This window comes from Alligator sinensis, unplaced genomic scaffold (assembly GCF_000455745.1).
Source record: "Alligator sinensis unplaced genomic scaffold, ASM45574v1 scaffold842_1, whole genome shotgun sequence".
Lineage (NCBI taxonomy): Eukaryota > Metazoa > Chordata > Crocodylia > Alligatoridae > Alligator > Alligator sinensis.
This window is the reverse complement of record NW_005842295.1, coordinates 1433713-1448351: the sequence shown is the minus strand read 5'-3', so window position 1 is coordinate 1448351 and position 14639 is coordinate 1433713. Positions and strand designations below refer to the sequence as shown.

Here is a 14639-nt window from a genome sequence, read left to right as displayed (position 1 = left end):
GCAGTACTCCAACTGCGGCCTGACCAAAGTCGCATAGAGGGGGAGTATCACCTCTCTGGGCCGGCTTGAGATGCATGACAAGGTATGGCTGGCCTTGCTGGCTGTGGTCTGGCATTGGCTGCTCATGTTCATCTTGGAGTCAATAATGACTCCAAGATCCCTTTCCGCCTCTGTGCTTTCAAGAAGGGAACTCCCCAGCCTGTATGTATGCTGTGGATTCCTTCTCCCAAGGTGCAGCACCCTGCATTTGTCTATGTTGAACCCCATCCTATTCTCATCTGCCCACTTTTGTAGTCTGTCTAAATCTAGTTGCAGCCTCTCTCTCTCTTCAAGTGTGTCCACCTCGCCCCACATCTTAGTGTCATCAGCAAACTTGGACTGCATGCTTTCCACCCCCTCGTCCAAGTCGCTGGTGAACATGTTAAACAGCGCGGGCCTGAGGACCGAGCCCTGGGTCCAGGGCTCACATCTCACCAGGTTGAATACAACCCATCCACCACTACTCTCTGGGTGTACCCCATCAGCCAATTTTTTACCCATCCAACTGTACAGGCATCAATGCCACAGTCGCTTAATTTATTGATGAGGATGGGGTGAGAGACAGTGTCAAAGGCCTTCTTAAAGTCTAGAAAGACTACGTCCACAGTGACACCATCATCCAAGGATTTAGTTACTTGGTCATAAAAGTAGTATTTTTTTTGTATTTGCATGGAGGTTGGGGACTTTAGTGGGCATGGACAGGGATTAGTAACCTACAGTCCATAAGCTGGATCTGCTCCATGGAGCCACTAGATCTGGCCCACTGAGCTGGGGCTTCAGTGATGTTCATCAATGGGCATTTTGCCATTGCAGCAACGCACCACATTGTGGTTGGGCAGTCTGGTGGGAGGGAGCTTTCCTGAGCCATGCTGCAGCCAAGCACCAAGGAGAAGCTTTGGTGGTAGTGGCAGCCAGGTCCTAGTGCCAGGCCGCCTTGGGCCTAGACTGGGCCATGCTGGCCCACCATCACAAAATGTTGCTGACGACTGGGGATAGAGATCAATGTTCCATCCTGATACAGGTGCTCCACTTAGAAGTCTAGTGAAGTACACTGATGAAGGGGTAAAGTGAAAGGTCAGTGCTTTTAGTAAGTAGAGGGTTTTGCAGTCATTCCCATCACTGACTGCAACAGTGGAAAGTTCCCTCAAAAAGACAAGGATTCAGAGTGTAATGAGAGAATCTAACCCAGACTCTAATAGGCCCACATAGACTAGGTTCAGAGCCAGACATAGGCTCTGTACCTACTGAATACCACAACTGCTGAATATAGCATCGGTCTCCTCTGGTCTCATAGTAAGTGAAGCAGAGCAAAACAAGTTAGCCTTGAATGAAATGAGTGTTAATTTATTGGGGTTTAATTTGTATTTATATCATAGGATAAAATACACAGACAGAACCGTTACCCAGCAGAATGTAACACCTTATATTCAATAGTGATGGACTCAGCTGACTCCACTAAACCTCTACCCTTTTTAAAGCTATGTAATTGTTTCATCTTTCCATACCGATATAAATTAATCCAGAATTATGTCCTCAGCATAATAATACAAATACATTTCCACCAGTAACTACTTAAAGTGTAATATCCTATAGCCTTTCCATAACATAGAAGATAGGACATGGAAAAGTATGTTTTTAGGAAAAGTGTAACAGGGTCTAGACTAACTAGTGAAAATAGGAAAAGTATGGGTCAATGCAATGAAAAATGTATCTTGTTCTGCACACATGAGATGTGAGATTTCAGAAGTCTCTTAAGAGTTCACCACTTGTGAATTATGCATCTCTCTCTCACTAGTAGGTGCAACTGCATAATTCTAATCTGTTCTTATTACTTATTTATAATACACCAGTAGAATGTAAATACTTTGCCTCTTTAGTTCAAGCTTAACATGGCACTAAAGGTATGCAGATATTTCAGAGAGCCTACATAGATAACATTCCTGGCATACTGCATTGTTTCCAATTAAAGGCATAAACTTCCAATAATAAATTTAGTGTGCTTTTCTCCATTTCATAGGAAAACTTCTACAGTGTGTAAGACAGATGAGAGAATCAACAGAAAATAAGCATCCATCTTCAAATAACTTATTTTTCATCATTATTATTATTTATTGCTGTTGCTGCTATTGTTATTAATAAATTCTATATGGATGGAGAAAAAGCCTGCAACAAATACTATATTTATGAGATCAGGGACAGGTCCATGTTCTTTCTTTTATATAGCTGGCACTGATCGATTTGTATTTTTCCCTGATGCTAGTTTATGCTGTTATAACTGTTTGGTGACCCTTTACTACTGAGTTATGGTTGCAAAGCACTCCACATAGAAGAAAGAGCCTATGAACATTGTGTCCTGATCTGCACATCCTAGAGACACACAATCATACAGAACATCTGACTGTGCCACCTGTGATCTGTGTACCCACAAATATGATTTATTATGGTAATCCCAGTTTAATGCATCACTTCAGATTGTGGCAGTTATGTTATCTGATGGCACTACTGACACTATATGACATGACTAGGTAGTACAATGGATCACCTGAAAGAACTTGGAGTTTTCAGGGCTTATATATATGCACACACACACACACACGTGTGTATGTATGTGTGTTTGTGAATATTTCTATTCTATTCTATTCTATTACCCAACATTAAGAGGGAGGGGTAAAGGTGAATACATATTTGAGGAAAAGGACCTTTTAAAATGTCTTTTAAAAATGATATACATAATTATATAATTATAAATGTGTGTATACATATATATATGTATGAGTGTATATATTTATATTATATAGTATTATAGCATTATATATATATTATATATACACACATACATATATAGGTACATACACACATATAATCATATTATTATGTATTTCATTTCTAAAGACATTTTAAAAGGGCCTTTTCCTCAACTATATATTCCCCCTTACTCTTCCATATTACTCTTGGGCCAGCTGGAGTCTGGTTCAGTTCCTGCACAACTTAGAGTAGCCTCAGTGCTACAGTAAATTGGCCTGGCTGATAATAGCCCTGAAGAGCTGATTCACCAAGCCAGTTCCTTGAATAGTTTTGTGGCAATATTCAGATGTACTCTTTGGGACTGAGAAGGGGATGACATCACATTTTAAAGAATCTTCCACATATGAGGAATCCCAAACTAGATGCTTCATTCAGCTACAAAAAACCCCAATGCATAGTTACCATACAAACACATGCAAGTCTGGATTTCATGTCCATTTAAGCCAATAACCTATTTCTGAATGGGAGAACACAAGACCTGGGGATAATTTTTCAGTTGAAGATTGCTTTTTTCTCACAAAATGGGCATGGGTGGCTCTAATTCTTGCCATATGTTGTTGCCACAGATTTTTGACTGAAAAAAATTGCAGTCCTTCAATTTTTCACTTTAAAATATGTTTTTTTAATGAAAAATGGAAATATTTTGTCAGAATGTTTGCAGAATATATTGAGGACTTTATTAATTTATTACTATAATGTTGTTATATATAGCAATACAATCAAATGTGCCTAAACTTACTCAAAATGAAATGTTTTATTTCAGGTAGAACGAACTCTCTCCCTTTTTTTCTTGAACCCAAAATAACCAAAACTAAGTTTGGGTTTGGTTTGGTTTGGTTTGGTCTGGGTTTTGTTTTGGTTGCCTTGTTTGTTTATTTTCATTTGTATAAGTAATACAAAGGCAAATTAAGGATTAAGACCATTAAAAAAAGTTTTATTTAGCGTTAGATTGAAAGCATGACTTGTATCTTTCATGCCAATTTTACCCCAGGAATAAGTCAGATGTGGTTTGTGGGATTGCACTCACTTAGAAGAAGGTCCATCTGAGCAAAATTGGAATTAGGACGTTTGATGCTATTCCCTAAATTAAATGAGAAAGTAGATAAATATTAAATGATGAACTATGACAATTCAACAACTGGAATAAAACTGGTTAGCTAGGAAATTCAGATCTAATTTTAAAAAACAGGGGTGGTGTGTAAGGTCCAACGTCATGTGTAAATATAGTAGTTTATTGGTACAATAGGAAATCCTAAAATAAAGAAAGTTATGCTAGTCTTTATAAAGCTATATTTTTGTGTGGAGGAAGGGAAGCGTTTTTTCACAGACCAGTATACTCTAAAACACTGCAAACAATTTAAGAGAGCAGCAGGGGTGAGGTGGTGGGAGGGGCAGATATTTGAGAAATGTACTTGATTTGAGAAATTTGATAGATTTGAGAAATAAGAAATAATAACCATCTCAGGAGTACAATTTTAAAAACAAATATTGGAGCTCCCATAGTTCCTTGACATAGTGAATACCTCAGACAAATAATAATGCACCTGTTTACTTAAAAAGGAATAGTTTTATTGCTAGAGAAAAAGAAAGCATTTGGTTCAAGCTACAGATTACAGAGAAGAGGTATACCATGTTTTTGGAAGAGATTCTGATGTAGCATTTGACTCATATCCTGACCAGAACAAGTTTTGGGGTGAGGAGCGCCTGCTATCTGCAAAAAGGGAATTATAGAGAAACTGAAGATTTATTTAGAACTCTTACGTGTTTGTAAATGTCAGAACATAGCTAAGACTAGCTTCTAACAGCTTTTTAAGCTTATTTTCTTCTAGATTTTTGGTACGAAAACACAGGAAATTCTATGGGAAAAACGTTGCAAGTCTACTTTGGGTCAGTACTCATTATAGAAGTTATGACCCTGCTCTCCACAGATAATAAGTGAATTAATGCTTAGTAATTATGGACTAAAATATTCCAAGAAGCTAATATTTAAGGCTATTTCATTTTTGTGAGAGGGCTTTGTGGAGGAAATGGTGCTGTTCTAATACCTATATACAGGGTCAGATCTCAATTCTGCTCTGGCCACTCCACCATTCTGGTATTAGAAAGGAAGCAATCCAACTAACTGGTTTCCTGATGATTTTCCTGTAATTCTCCTGTTCTGCTTCCTTGAGTTGGGAACATAGCTAGAGAAAAGATAGTGCAGCCACTCTAGTGATCCCAAATTGCCAGAATGGCTCTTGGTTCCTTAGGCAGCCATCAGACTACTCTAAACTGCACTGGACAGCAACAAACTAGGCCTTAACCCATCAAAAAGAAGCCGCAAAACTCCCAGACTCAGTAATATGTGAATACCATGGCAATTTCAATAAATACTAAACCTATTTGGTAACATTTTGGGATGTAATCAAAGAGCTTTGATGCTTGCATCTATGGCGTAAGGGGAAAAGCTAACATTGGAGTCTAATAAAGGAAAGTAACATTTTCCTGATATCTCTTTTAATGCTTTTCCTTTTTTCCTATCTTATTTATTGCATTGTGGTAGTGATAAAGTTTCCATTCAGGATTGGGGCTGAGTAGTCCAGCCACTAATAGTGTACCATTTAATTCAGGGCTGACTAACTGCAGTGTGGCCAGGTCCATACCACATGGATCATATAGCTGTTGGGATGAACTCCCAGGTCCCCCCCTGCACCTCCCTCCACCTCAGCCACACAGACAGTAGGCCATCTGCTGGCCTCTCATGGGCCTGCAAGCCACTAGTTGGGTAGCACTAGCATAATTTTAATACAATATGTAACAATTGTATATAACAACCAACGGAGAAGAAGAAGAGAGGTATGTGGAAATGGGTATGAGCAAGGAGATGAAGTAGTTACCTAGTCTAGTTACATATACAGCTTGACACTTAAGAATTCTTTGAAAGTATTTCGTTTTTATATGCTCTCAGCTGGTTTGTTTTGTTGTATTGCTAATAAACTTTAGTTGTAGTGTCCTCTTATTATTTTACTTTGAAAATGGCAATGGAATGGCTTTTGTCTCAATTATTTTCCTGAGAGAAACTGTGTGGTTTTTCTTATATAAAATACTTTTCAACTGAGCCCTAAGCTATACATGATTCATGCAACTTCAGATCTTCCCATAGTTTGCACTTGGGAGTAAAATGTGGAACCTAAGGTGTGAACAAATGTACCTTTTAACTGCATAAAAGAGGAAGTGGGGCTGCTGCTTGGGAAGTTGCATTAGCTGTTATGATGTAACTATTATATCTGCATGATACTGTAGTGATACAAGTTAGCCAAATCACTCTAACTTTGACCCTGAATGAAGTAAGTTGAGACTTGTCATGTTTTTATTACACTTGTATCACTATAGAATAATGCAGAAGTAACAACTCTACATCAGTATTCTTTGATAGTACAGTTGTTACCTCTGCCTATGCCTTCGGTGTGTAAAGCTAGTAGCAAAGTGTATTGCTAACTACAACTTTCATTCTTCAATGTTAAATAACAACTAACTTTGCAGCAGTTGTAACTGCCTTATTTAAAAAATGTGGCTATAATCTGAAAAATGACAACCTAAAAAATGGCACTGTAGTATAACATATTATCTTTCAGTGACTACACATGAAATTTGACCAATCTAAAAATAAAGTAAGTGTTCTTATTTGCCCTTTAAATTGAGAGTCATTGTCTATTTTTTCTGTCTCTTGCATTGATTCTGCTATCAGAAATTACATTGGTGGCTATTAAAAACTGGACATTTACCAAGCATTGTAGTTAGATTTACCATGATGTTTAAGGTATCTCCTGTTGTAAATATAGAGGGTACCACAAATACCACAAGTGCAATAAATATAGTGGCATACTAAATGTCAGTTTTACTGCTATCCACTGTAGTTAAGAATGCTGTTGCTGATCTGTGAGCCAGAAAAGAACCCAGCTCATTGAATTGGTGCTACAGTCCTCCAGAGGTAAAAGGAAGTTAAAAACATTGGCACAGATCCTATTCAGCCCAGTAGATATCCAAGATTTAGCAGATCTCTTTCTCCTAAATATGTGTCTTAATTCAGGACATTGATTTGTAGTACTCCCATTCTGCCAACAGGCTGCCTTATGTGAGGAATAGCTTACAAGTAACCACTAGAAAATGTGAACTGCTGATGCATAAGAGTGCACATTTAGCACCTGTATAATCTCAGGAGCTTATTCTATCTGAGAGGGAAGAGAAGGAGTATCTTTCTATATTTTATCTAGTACTATACTGTTCGGGACACTTGTTCAGGAAGTTGGGGTGCCTATAAACATGTGCACTGTAATAACAGCATGTTGGAGCAGACTTGATTAATCAAGTGGACTCAATGAATTATCATGCTCCAGCAGCCTCTGTCTCATGTATCAGTGCCCCATGCTTCAAAATGGTGGCGGGGGTGCTTTAACTAAAAGCTCGTTTGATATCCTTAGAGAACTGGGTTCTAGACCCCAGTCAGTCTAAAAGAAATTGAAATCACACCTTGCACTTTCTAGGAAAGTACTCTAACGACAAGGCTATGACCTAAGTTGGATTGTGGGCACCCTACAGCCCTCTGGTTGAAGTTGGTACAATACTGTTTATTAGAGCTGTGCAAAGCTTCTGGTGCTGCTGGCTCTTTAACCCCCCTTCTGGTGCTGCTGGCTCTTTACCCCCCCCCCCCGGTGGATTTACTGGCTGCTGCAGAAGCCTCAGGACTTCCAGGGGCTTGGGGCAGAGTTTCCCATGCAGCGGGGGGCAGCGGAGATTCCCCCCCCCAACCTGGCAGGAACTGGTGAGTGGGAGCTTTTTTTTTTTTTTAAGGGCTAGGAGCTGGGGCGGGTGGGACAGCCATGGGAGTGGGGGCTGGGAGAGTGGGTGGGGGTTGGGGGGCTTATGGCAGAGCCCCCACACACAACATACTGGTGAGTGGGAGCTTTTTTTTTTTTTTAAGGGCTAGGAGCTGGGGCGGGTGGGACAGCCATGGGAGTGGGGGCTGGGAGAGTGGGTGGGGGTTGGGGGGCTTATGGCAGAGCCCCCACACACAACATGGGGCAACAGAGGGCAGTGGGGATTGCCCCCCCCCCACCTAGCAACAGCCAGTGAGTGCAGGCTTTTTTTGTTTGTTTTTCTTAAGAACCGGGAGCTGGGAGAGTGGGCGGGGCAGCCATTGAGAGTGGGCAGGGGTTGAGCTGATTTGGAGATTCGATCGATTTGGCTGCAGCCAAATCTCTGAATCAGATTTGGCCAAATCGATTTGGAACAGTGATTCAAATCACTGTCTCCTGAATTGGCTGAATCTGAATCTGAAGCAAATACTAGCTTCTTTGCACAGGCCTACTGTTTATTAATTTTTCATGAAATAGTCCTTGAGGAAATGCATAGAAAGCATTGGGTTCAGGAGCTGGAGCACCAGGTTCCCTTCCTCCAAGGAGACTGTCCTGACTACATAGGTATTCTTCTTTCTTTCTGGTTCAGAAACTTGTATGCCTTTCCAATCAGTGACCAGCTTCAATAAGAGGAGGAATAATTTTTTTGTGATATAAGTCATGTCTACTCATGCTTTTATGTATGCCTAAACTTAATGCGCATTTGCCTAATACACAATTTAGGCTCACATCTGCACTTACATGTATTAAGGCCTTAAGGCATTAACACAGTATGTGGACCAACTTGGGACTACACACTTAACGTGTTAAGGTGCTTTAGCTATTCGTACCTAAATTTGATACCTGCTTTTGCAGGTATCAAATTTAGGCATGAATACCCTAAAATTACCATGTTTAAGGCACATTAATGGCATGCATGTGCAGACATGCCCTTAATGCACCTTAAAAATGGTTAATGAGCCTTAATTCAGCACATGTAGATGTGCCCATAGAGATATAAAACTAAGGTGCCTTGAGGAGGGGAGAATAGAATTACACTTAGTAATCTGCATACCTAAAAGCTGAGTAAGTACATCTTGGATGTCTTGCAATGTGTGTCTTATACCACATGTTCAATAATCTAGGAGATTTATTCCACGTTTGTTCTTCTGGTAGAAAAACTTAATTAGAGATGCCTGAACAAACATTTGAATGCTGAGCCCTTGAAGAGCAGAGAGCTTGCAGTGCTGTTGCTATGTAGCCAGGAGGCTCCCTCCACACATCGTAGCATGCTCTGCAGGTTTCCTCAGTCTGCCTAGAGACAGATGGAAGCAGTGCACAGGGAAGCCCTGACCGGCTGACCCAGACTTCTGTGATTCCTGGCAGCACAATGTGGGAAACGCAAAGAAAGCATGTTCTGCTTCCTGCTTGGCTGGGGCAGCTGAGTCCAGCCAGAGTGAGACACTGTCTCCCTGGGGAGGAGGACAAAGTACCTGGGGAAGCTGGAGGACTGTGCTCTGGCTTCCCTACAGACATTCACTTCCCCCAGGAGAAACTCTCCTGGCAGTGATTTAACACTGGTTGTTCTCAGATTATTTTTCTCTTGAAGTGGCCATATTTGCTCTGTAAGAAAAATCCTGAACATCTGTACACTTGTGGTTTCTGTTGGGAGAGCAGTGAGGAAGAATATGAACTGACTCACTGATTTTTGCTTTTTCTTTGTTTTTATCATAAATGTAAGCAGTGGATTTAGAAGAACACATAGCAATCTCTTAGGTAAGAGGGTAGATTTTTCTACATGGTCATTCTGGTCAAAGAAGTCCATCACTGTTACCTACTTACCAGCACAAGGAAAGTGACATGAGATAAACCCTTCTCTGAGAAAAGTTTAACTCCCTCTCTGATAATAGGGCATAGAGGTTTGTTTCCAAATTTGGATTTCCTTCTGCCCCTAAACCACTCCAAATTTTAAAGTTAATGTTGTATATAATGCCATATTATTTAATAGTCCATCATTAGAACAACATAATAATGATCCTTTGTCAATATTTTAGAATAAAACAGGGATATTTCACTGCAGAGCAAATGAGGTATAAAACATTCCAGATCGTCAGAGGCAATAACTGTACTTTTATTTTTCTAATATGGGAATGAATAACACACACACAAAACTTCAGATCTTCTGTGAGTTAAAGGAAAATCATTCTTTGCTTATTGGGTTCATTTTGTAAATTGAGATCAATGAAATTCTTCCAAGAACAGCATGAAATCAATTGTAAAATAACATATAATTCATAGCTTACATTGTAAATTATAGTTTGTTTGACATTAATCGGTGAGGTTTCCATGCAGCGGGATGTATTCCTTGTAACACATCTTCAGATAATGCTTGTGGATCCATTTCTAATGCATCCTAAAGTGATCTGTTTTTCATGTCTGCAACTGCCTCCATTTGATCTTATGCAAATGAGGCAATCAAGTAAATGGAAAACAAGATGTTGTTATCAGAGGGCCTTGACCAACAGCGGCCTTGCAGTTTTAGAGTCTCTTCCACTCAAAGTTACATTTATACCTGCATGTATTTGAATTTATTTTTCCATTATGAAACATTTGGAAGTATGGATATGGGGTCATGACAAACCCAATATGGCAAATATTAGTGTCAGTTTTTACTTTAAATTTGCTACTTTCCTCTTGTAGGCTATTAGATATTCAGCCACTAATTTTTCTCCTGGTTCCTCTGCAGTCTATACTTTTTCATTTTGGGCCTGAAATCCAGTGAAAATGTTTGAATTGACTTCAGTAGGTTTGCTATACACCTCATTCTCTCTTCACACTGCTTCTTTTTCTAGTATTTATTCACCTTCATTTTATGACTTTTAACCATTGAGCAAAATAGTGAAATTTTAGTTGGAGTAATTAGTTTTTCAGATAACATGCCATTAACTTCATTAAGTCAATGAGAAGGAAAAGGTAAAAACTCAGTAAATACCTCCAGTCTGCTCTGACTGCATGTCTTTTCTTTCCACATTTTCTCTGCCTCACTTCTTATTGAATCCTTTTCTCTCTTAGCACCATTTCTCAATGACTCAGCAGTTCTGTGCCCAGAATTCCTGTTTCCATTCCCTGTTGTACTGTTTTTCCTTGTCCTACTTTTTTATCTTTCTTGACCTCTGTTCTCTTTACTAGTTTTTTTATCTCTTCCATCTAAAAACTCAGATGCTTATAATGGTAGAAACCATCATTGGTTTCATAGGTAGGTAGATGCATCTTTCTTCCCTCAACTCTTAATTATTTCAAAAACATCTCTGTCTCTGCTCATATTTGGCTGGGCACTTTCAGGGACTTCATCTTCTACTAATGCCTGTTTAAATCAATTTTACATTAATTGCTGCTGCTTGCCTGTTTATTGGCTCAGAGTTTGGTGTATAATAAGTTCTCTCTTTTAAGTTCAACCCAGATGCTTCTATCTGTCCATCTTCCCATATTATACGTTGCTCCCATGATGGCAGTTGCAAGGCACATGGGAATTAGAAAGGTGTGAATTCATGATGATGATCCAGTCAGCGCAGTATGTGATGTTGATCCGGCTTGAGCACCTGCTCTGGAATGCAATTTCCTTTCTCAATCATTTAAACAGTGCTTAAACTTAGTAGAATCAACCCCATTATGTTGATTAAACACGTCACAATGTTACATGCATTCCCTTGATACTTTATTTTAGTTATGAAATATATTTTTTTAACTCATACTTTGCCACATGCTTCTTGGGAATTGTATCTACTGGGTGAATGATTTCCAGTTTGCAGGATTCAATTTTCATCTCACTTTCACTGTTGTAAGTCAGGCACAATGCCAGCGTAGCCAGTAGACTTACACTAGTATAAAGCTGAAGTGAGAGAAAAGAAGGTCTAATTCTATGACTACAGAATCATTGTTATCCAGATGTAGTTATTGTGGTTCTTTCCCACCCCCACTTGTTACTCGATTCTGCGATCACTTTTATATTTTCTTTGAATATGTGAATTTATCTCATGCATACAAGAATTCAGAAATATCATGGGATCTTAAAATATGCAGAAATAAAAAGATAAATGTATTTTTTAGATCATATTCTTTACAAAGTTTCAATTATACACTCTTTAAAGAACTTGCTGATTAAGATATGTTTGTTGACATAAGGAAAATGCATTTGATTAGAATTTCAGCAGATTTCCTATGAAAGTTCTCTTAAGAGAACTTTCTTGTCAAAGAACTGCTTCAGTAATTCAGTTTTCTTACAAAAGCCAGCTTTGTGAAATTAAAATTCATATAATAATTCATCAACAAGTTTTTTTCCAGGAGAGCTTTAGAGGCAGCTTATAACAGATACTAATAGGTTTGCTATAAGGCTGGTTTTGAATGAAAACAACACATTTTATAACCCTTTTGAAGTTTATAAAACTGGAGACAAATATGTGATGAAGAACACGTGCCAATGTATATATTACTGATGGCAAGAGTACTGCTTTCCTTTAATTTGTTCTACATACGGTGAAACATTCTGAGGATGAATCTTATTTATTGATATGCAGCAATGATGCAATGAATCTCACAATTTCCTGGGGAAAAAAGAAACCCTGTTATTTGTGTAAACCTTCTGATTAATTGTATGTTTTTTTAATCATGTCAAAACTAGTAGACTGCACCTGCAACAAAAATATATATAATGTAAAACCTAGAGCAGATCTACATTTTTGCTTTGCACTGATGAGAAATATACACATTTAATAGGTGCATTATGCCATGCAAACATAAAAAAATAAACTGGGGTCTATAATCATAATAATCATTATGATTTGAATGTCCTGACATTAACAACAACAAATCCAAACCAAAAAGAGACGTGTAGACATTTCCCTTCCCCACATCCATTTTTCTGGATTCAGCATCCTGAAAAAGCTTAAATAAAAACAAAAATTAATAAAAGCATGGTACTAACTAAATTCCTCTTTCCTTTTTTTCATAGATTTAGCAGTTTTTACACCACACCAGTTTCTGCTCACTGCATGCACGCTTGTTGGCTGTACAAATAGTTCTCAGGTCACCTTGTTTACAGCACAGCTGCCACCAGCTCACGTAAATGCCCCGGTCCTGACTGTTTTGGATTCTAGAACGATATATGTACAGTAAGTACAGTTTTTTTCTTTCCTGACAACACAATCGTGTATCAGTTTATTCAAGAATCCCAGTGAGTTCAATCAGGGAAAGGGTTTGTGACATAAAATTAAATTTATTATGATTAAATGCATAGAAGTGATTAGTTTAGTGGTTCTGTGAACCTTTGATTATCACTTGCCAACTTAATTTCCATTTTGTCTTTGCGCAATCAGGATAACCTACATATGGGTATAGACTCAGTGCAAAATTCAGTGCAGGAAATATGTTCTAGAGGTATTACTGTTTTGTAGCTCTTACATTATTTGTATTATTCTAATCATTTGTCTATTAAGTAGAAATATTACATTAAAGAAGTCTTTAAAAAAAGACTTGCTCCCTTGGACATATACATGAAAAACAGTTTTAATAGTTGGTCTGATCCTTTTCAGTGCTTTTAAGTGATTCCTTTTAAAAATTATATAAATATATGTTCAACATCATAATAAAAAACTCTACGCATTTCTATATAACATGAATCATTATTGAATGTAATGGTGTGTTGCTTTTATTTCCAGATGGAAGGAACCACTAGAAGTAAATGGAATTCTGGAACACTACATTTTATATATTGCCAACAGTGAGCACAATTTTACAAATTGGGATGTAATTTATAACAGCACCGAACTTTTTCTGGATTATACTATCCGGCAGCTTTTCCCGGGTACTGAATACCTCATAAAGCTGGCTGTAAGTTTTAAAGATATGTAAAGAAGAAGGTGGTAGGAGGATTGGTGAAATGTACTCTGTTTATTGTTAGAATCTCATACACTTAAACATCTCATGTGTCCATTTTATTTAACCTCTTTATTTTTTTTTGATCTAAAGAAGGTCAAAAACAGGAAACATGCTCAGCATCAATAATTGTTCTTACATCCAATTCAAGGATACACATTTTTTATATGAAAAGGTTTTATCTGAAATAGTTTGGGCAATGATTGCATGAGGAATTATCAGAAGTATTTAAAATATTTAGAAGCACAAGTTCCATTGACTTTTAAGGACACAGTATTTAAAAACATCCACCTGAACTTCGATATCTGCTCAGTTTCATTCAAAGAGAGTTTGCCCTTTCTATATAAAAACCTGTAAACAAATGAGTGTGTTAGAGTGAAAAATAAATAGTTTGTATAAAATAGCAGCTAGCTTGGCTTTTTTTTTTAAGTCTTTTAAAAGACCTTGATGTTTTCATTGTAGCTTTTATTCAGTAGTTTCTTTTTTCTGATGAAATAGAACACTTTAAGTTCAATAGCACAACTCAAAATATCTGAATATAAACATGAGATTGTCCCTATTTGTTTTAAACACACTCCTCATTTTATAGCAATACCCATATAAGGATATTTGCTTTGATAAATGCCATAGAAAAATATTCTGCTCTTGATTATGAATAAATTTACATTTATGTAGACACTGTGTATGCATTCATTTTACTTAACATGCTCTTGAATGTTCTAAATATTATACCAGAAAAAAAAATAAATTCCCCCACATAACTATAAGGATCTGACTTGAACCCACAAAAACAAGGATTTTCAGGGTAATTAAAGCTAAGCTTCATCTTGGACTGAACTCATTTGTGCCTAGGCACTGAAGCACAAAAACATATAACATGCAGACTGTCAAATTTTCTAATACCTAGATACTGTGAGGTGAGTTAAGTAGATTTTAATTTTACTAATTTGACCTTATTTTTTTTTTTTTGCTACTTCATAGCAACTACAC

At 37.8% G+C, this 14639-nt stretch overlaps 1 protein-coding gene across 1 annotated transcript in view; it reads left to right on the top strand.

Annotated features, from left to right (window-relative positions):
- Positions 1-14639, top strand: part of USH2A (usherin) — a gene marked incomplete at its 5' end in the record, with an annotated part of 567922 nt that overhangs the window by 241140 nt on the left and 312143 nt on the right. The window contains 2 exons of the mRNA XM_025209559.1: positions 12727-12886; positions 13433-13604. Of these exons, the coding sequence (XP_025065344.1) occupies positions 12727-12886; positions 13433-13604 (332 nt within the window). The remainder of the gene's footprint in view (positions 1-12726; positions 12887-13432; positions 13605-14639) is intronic.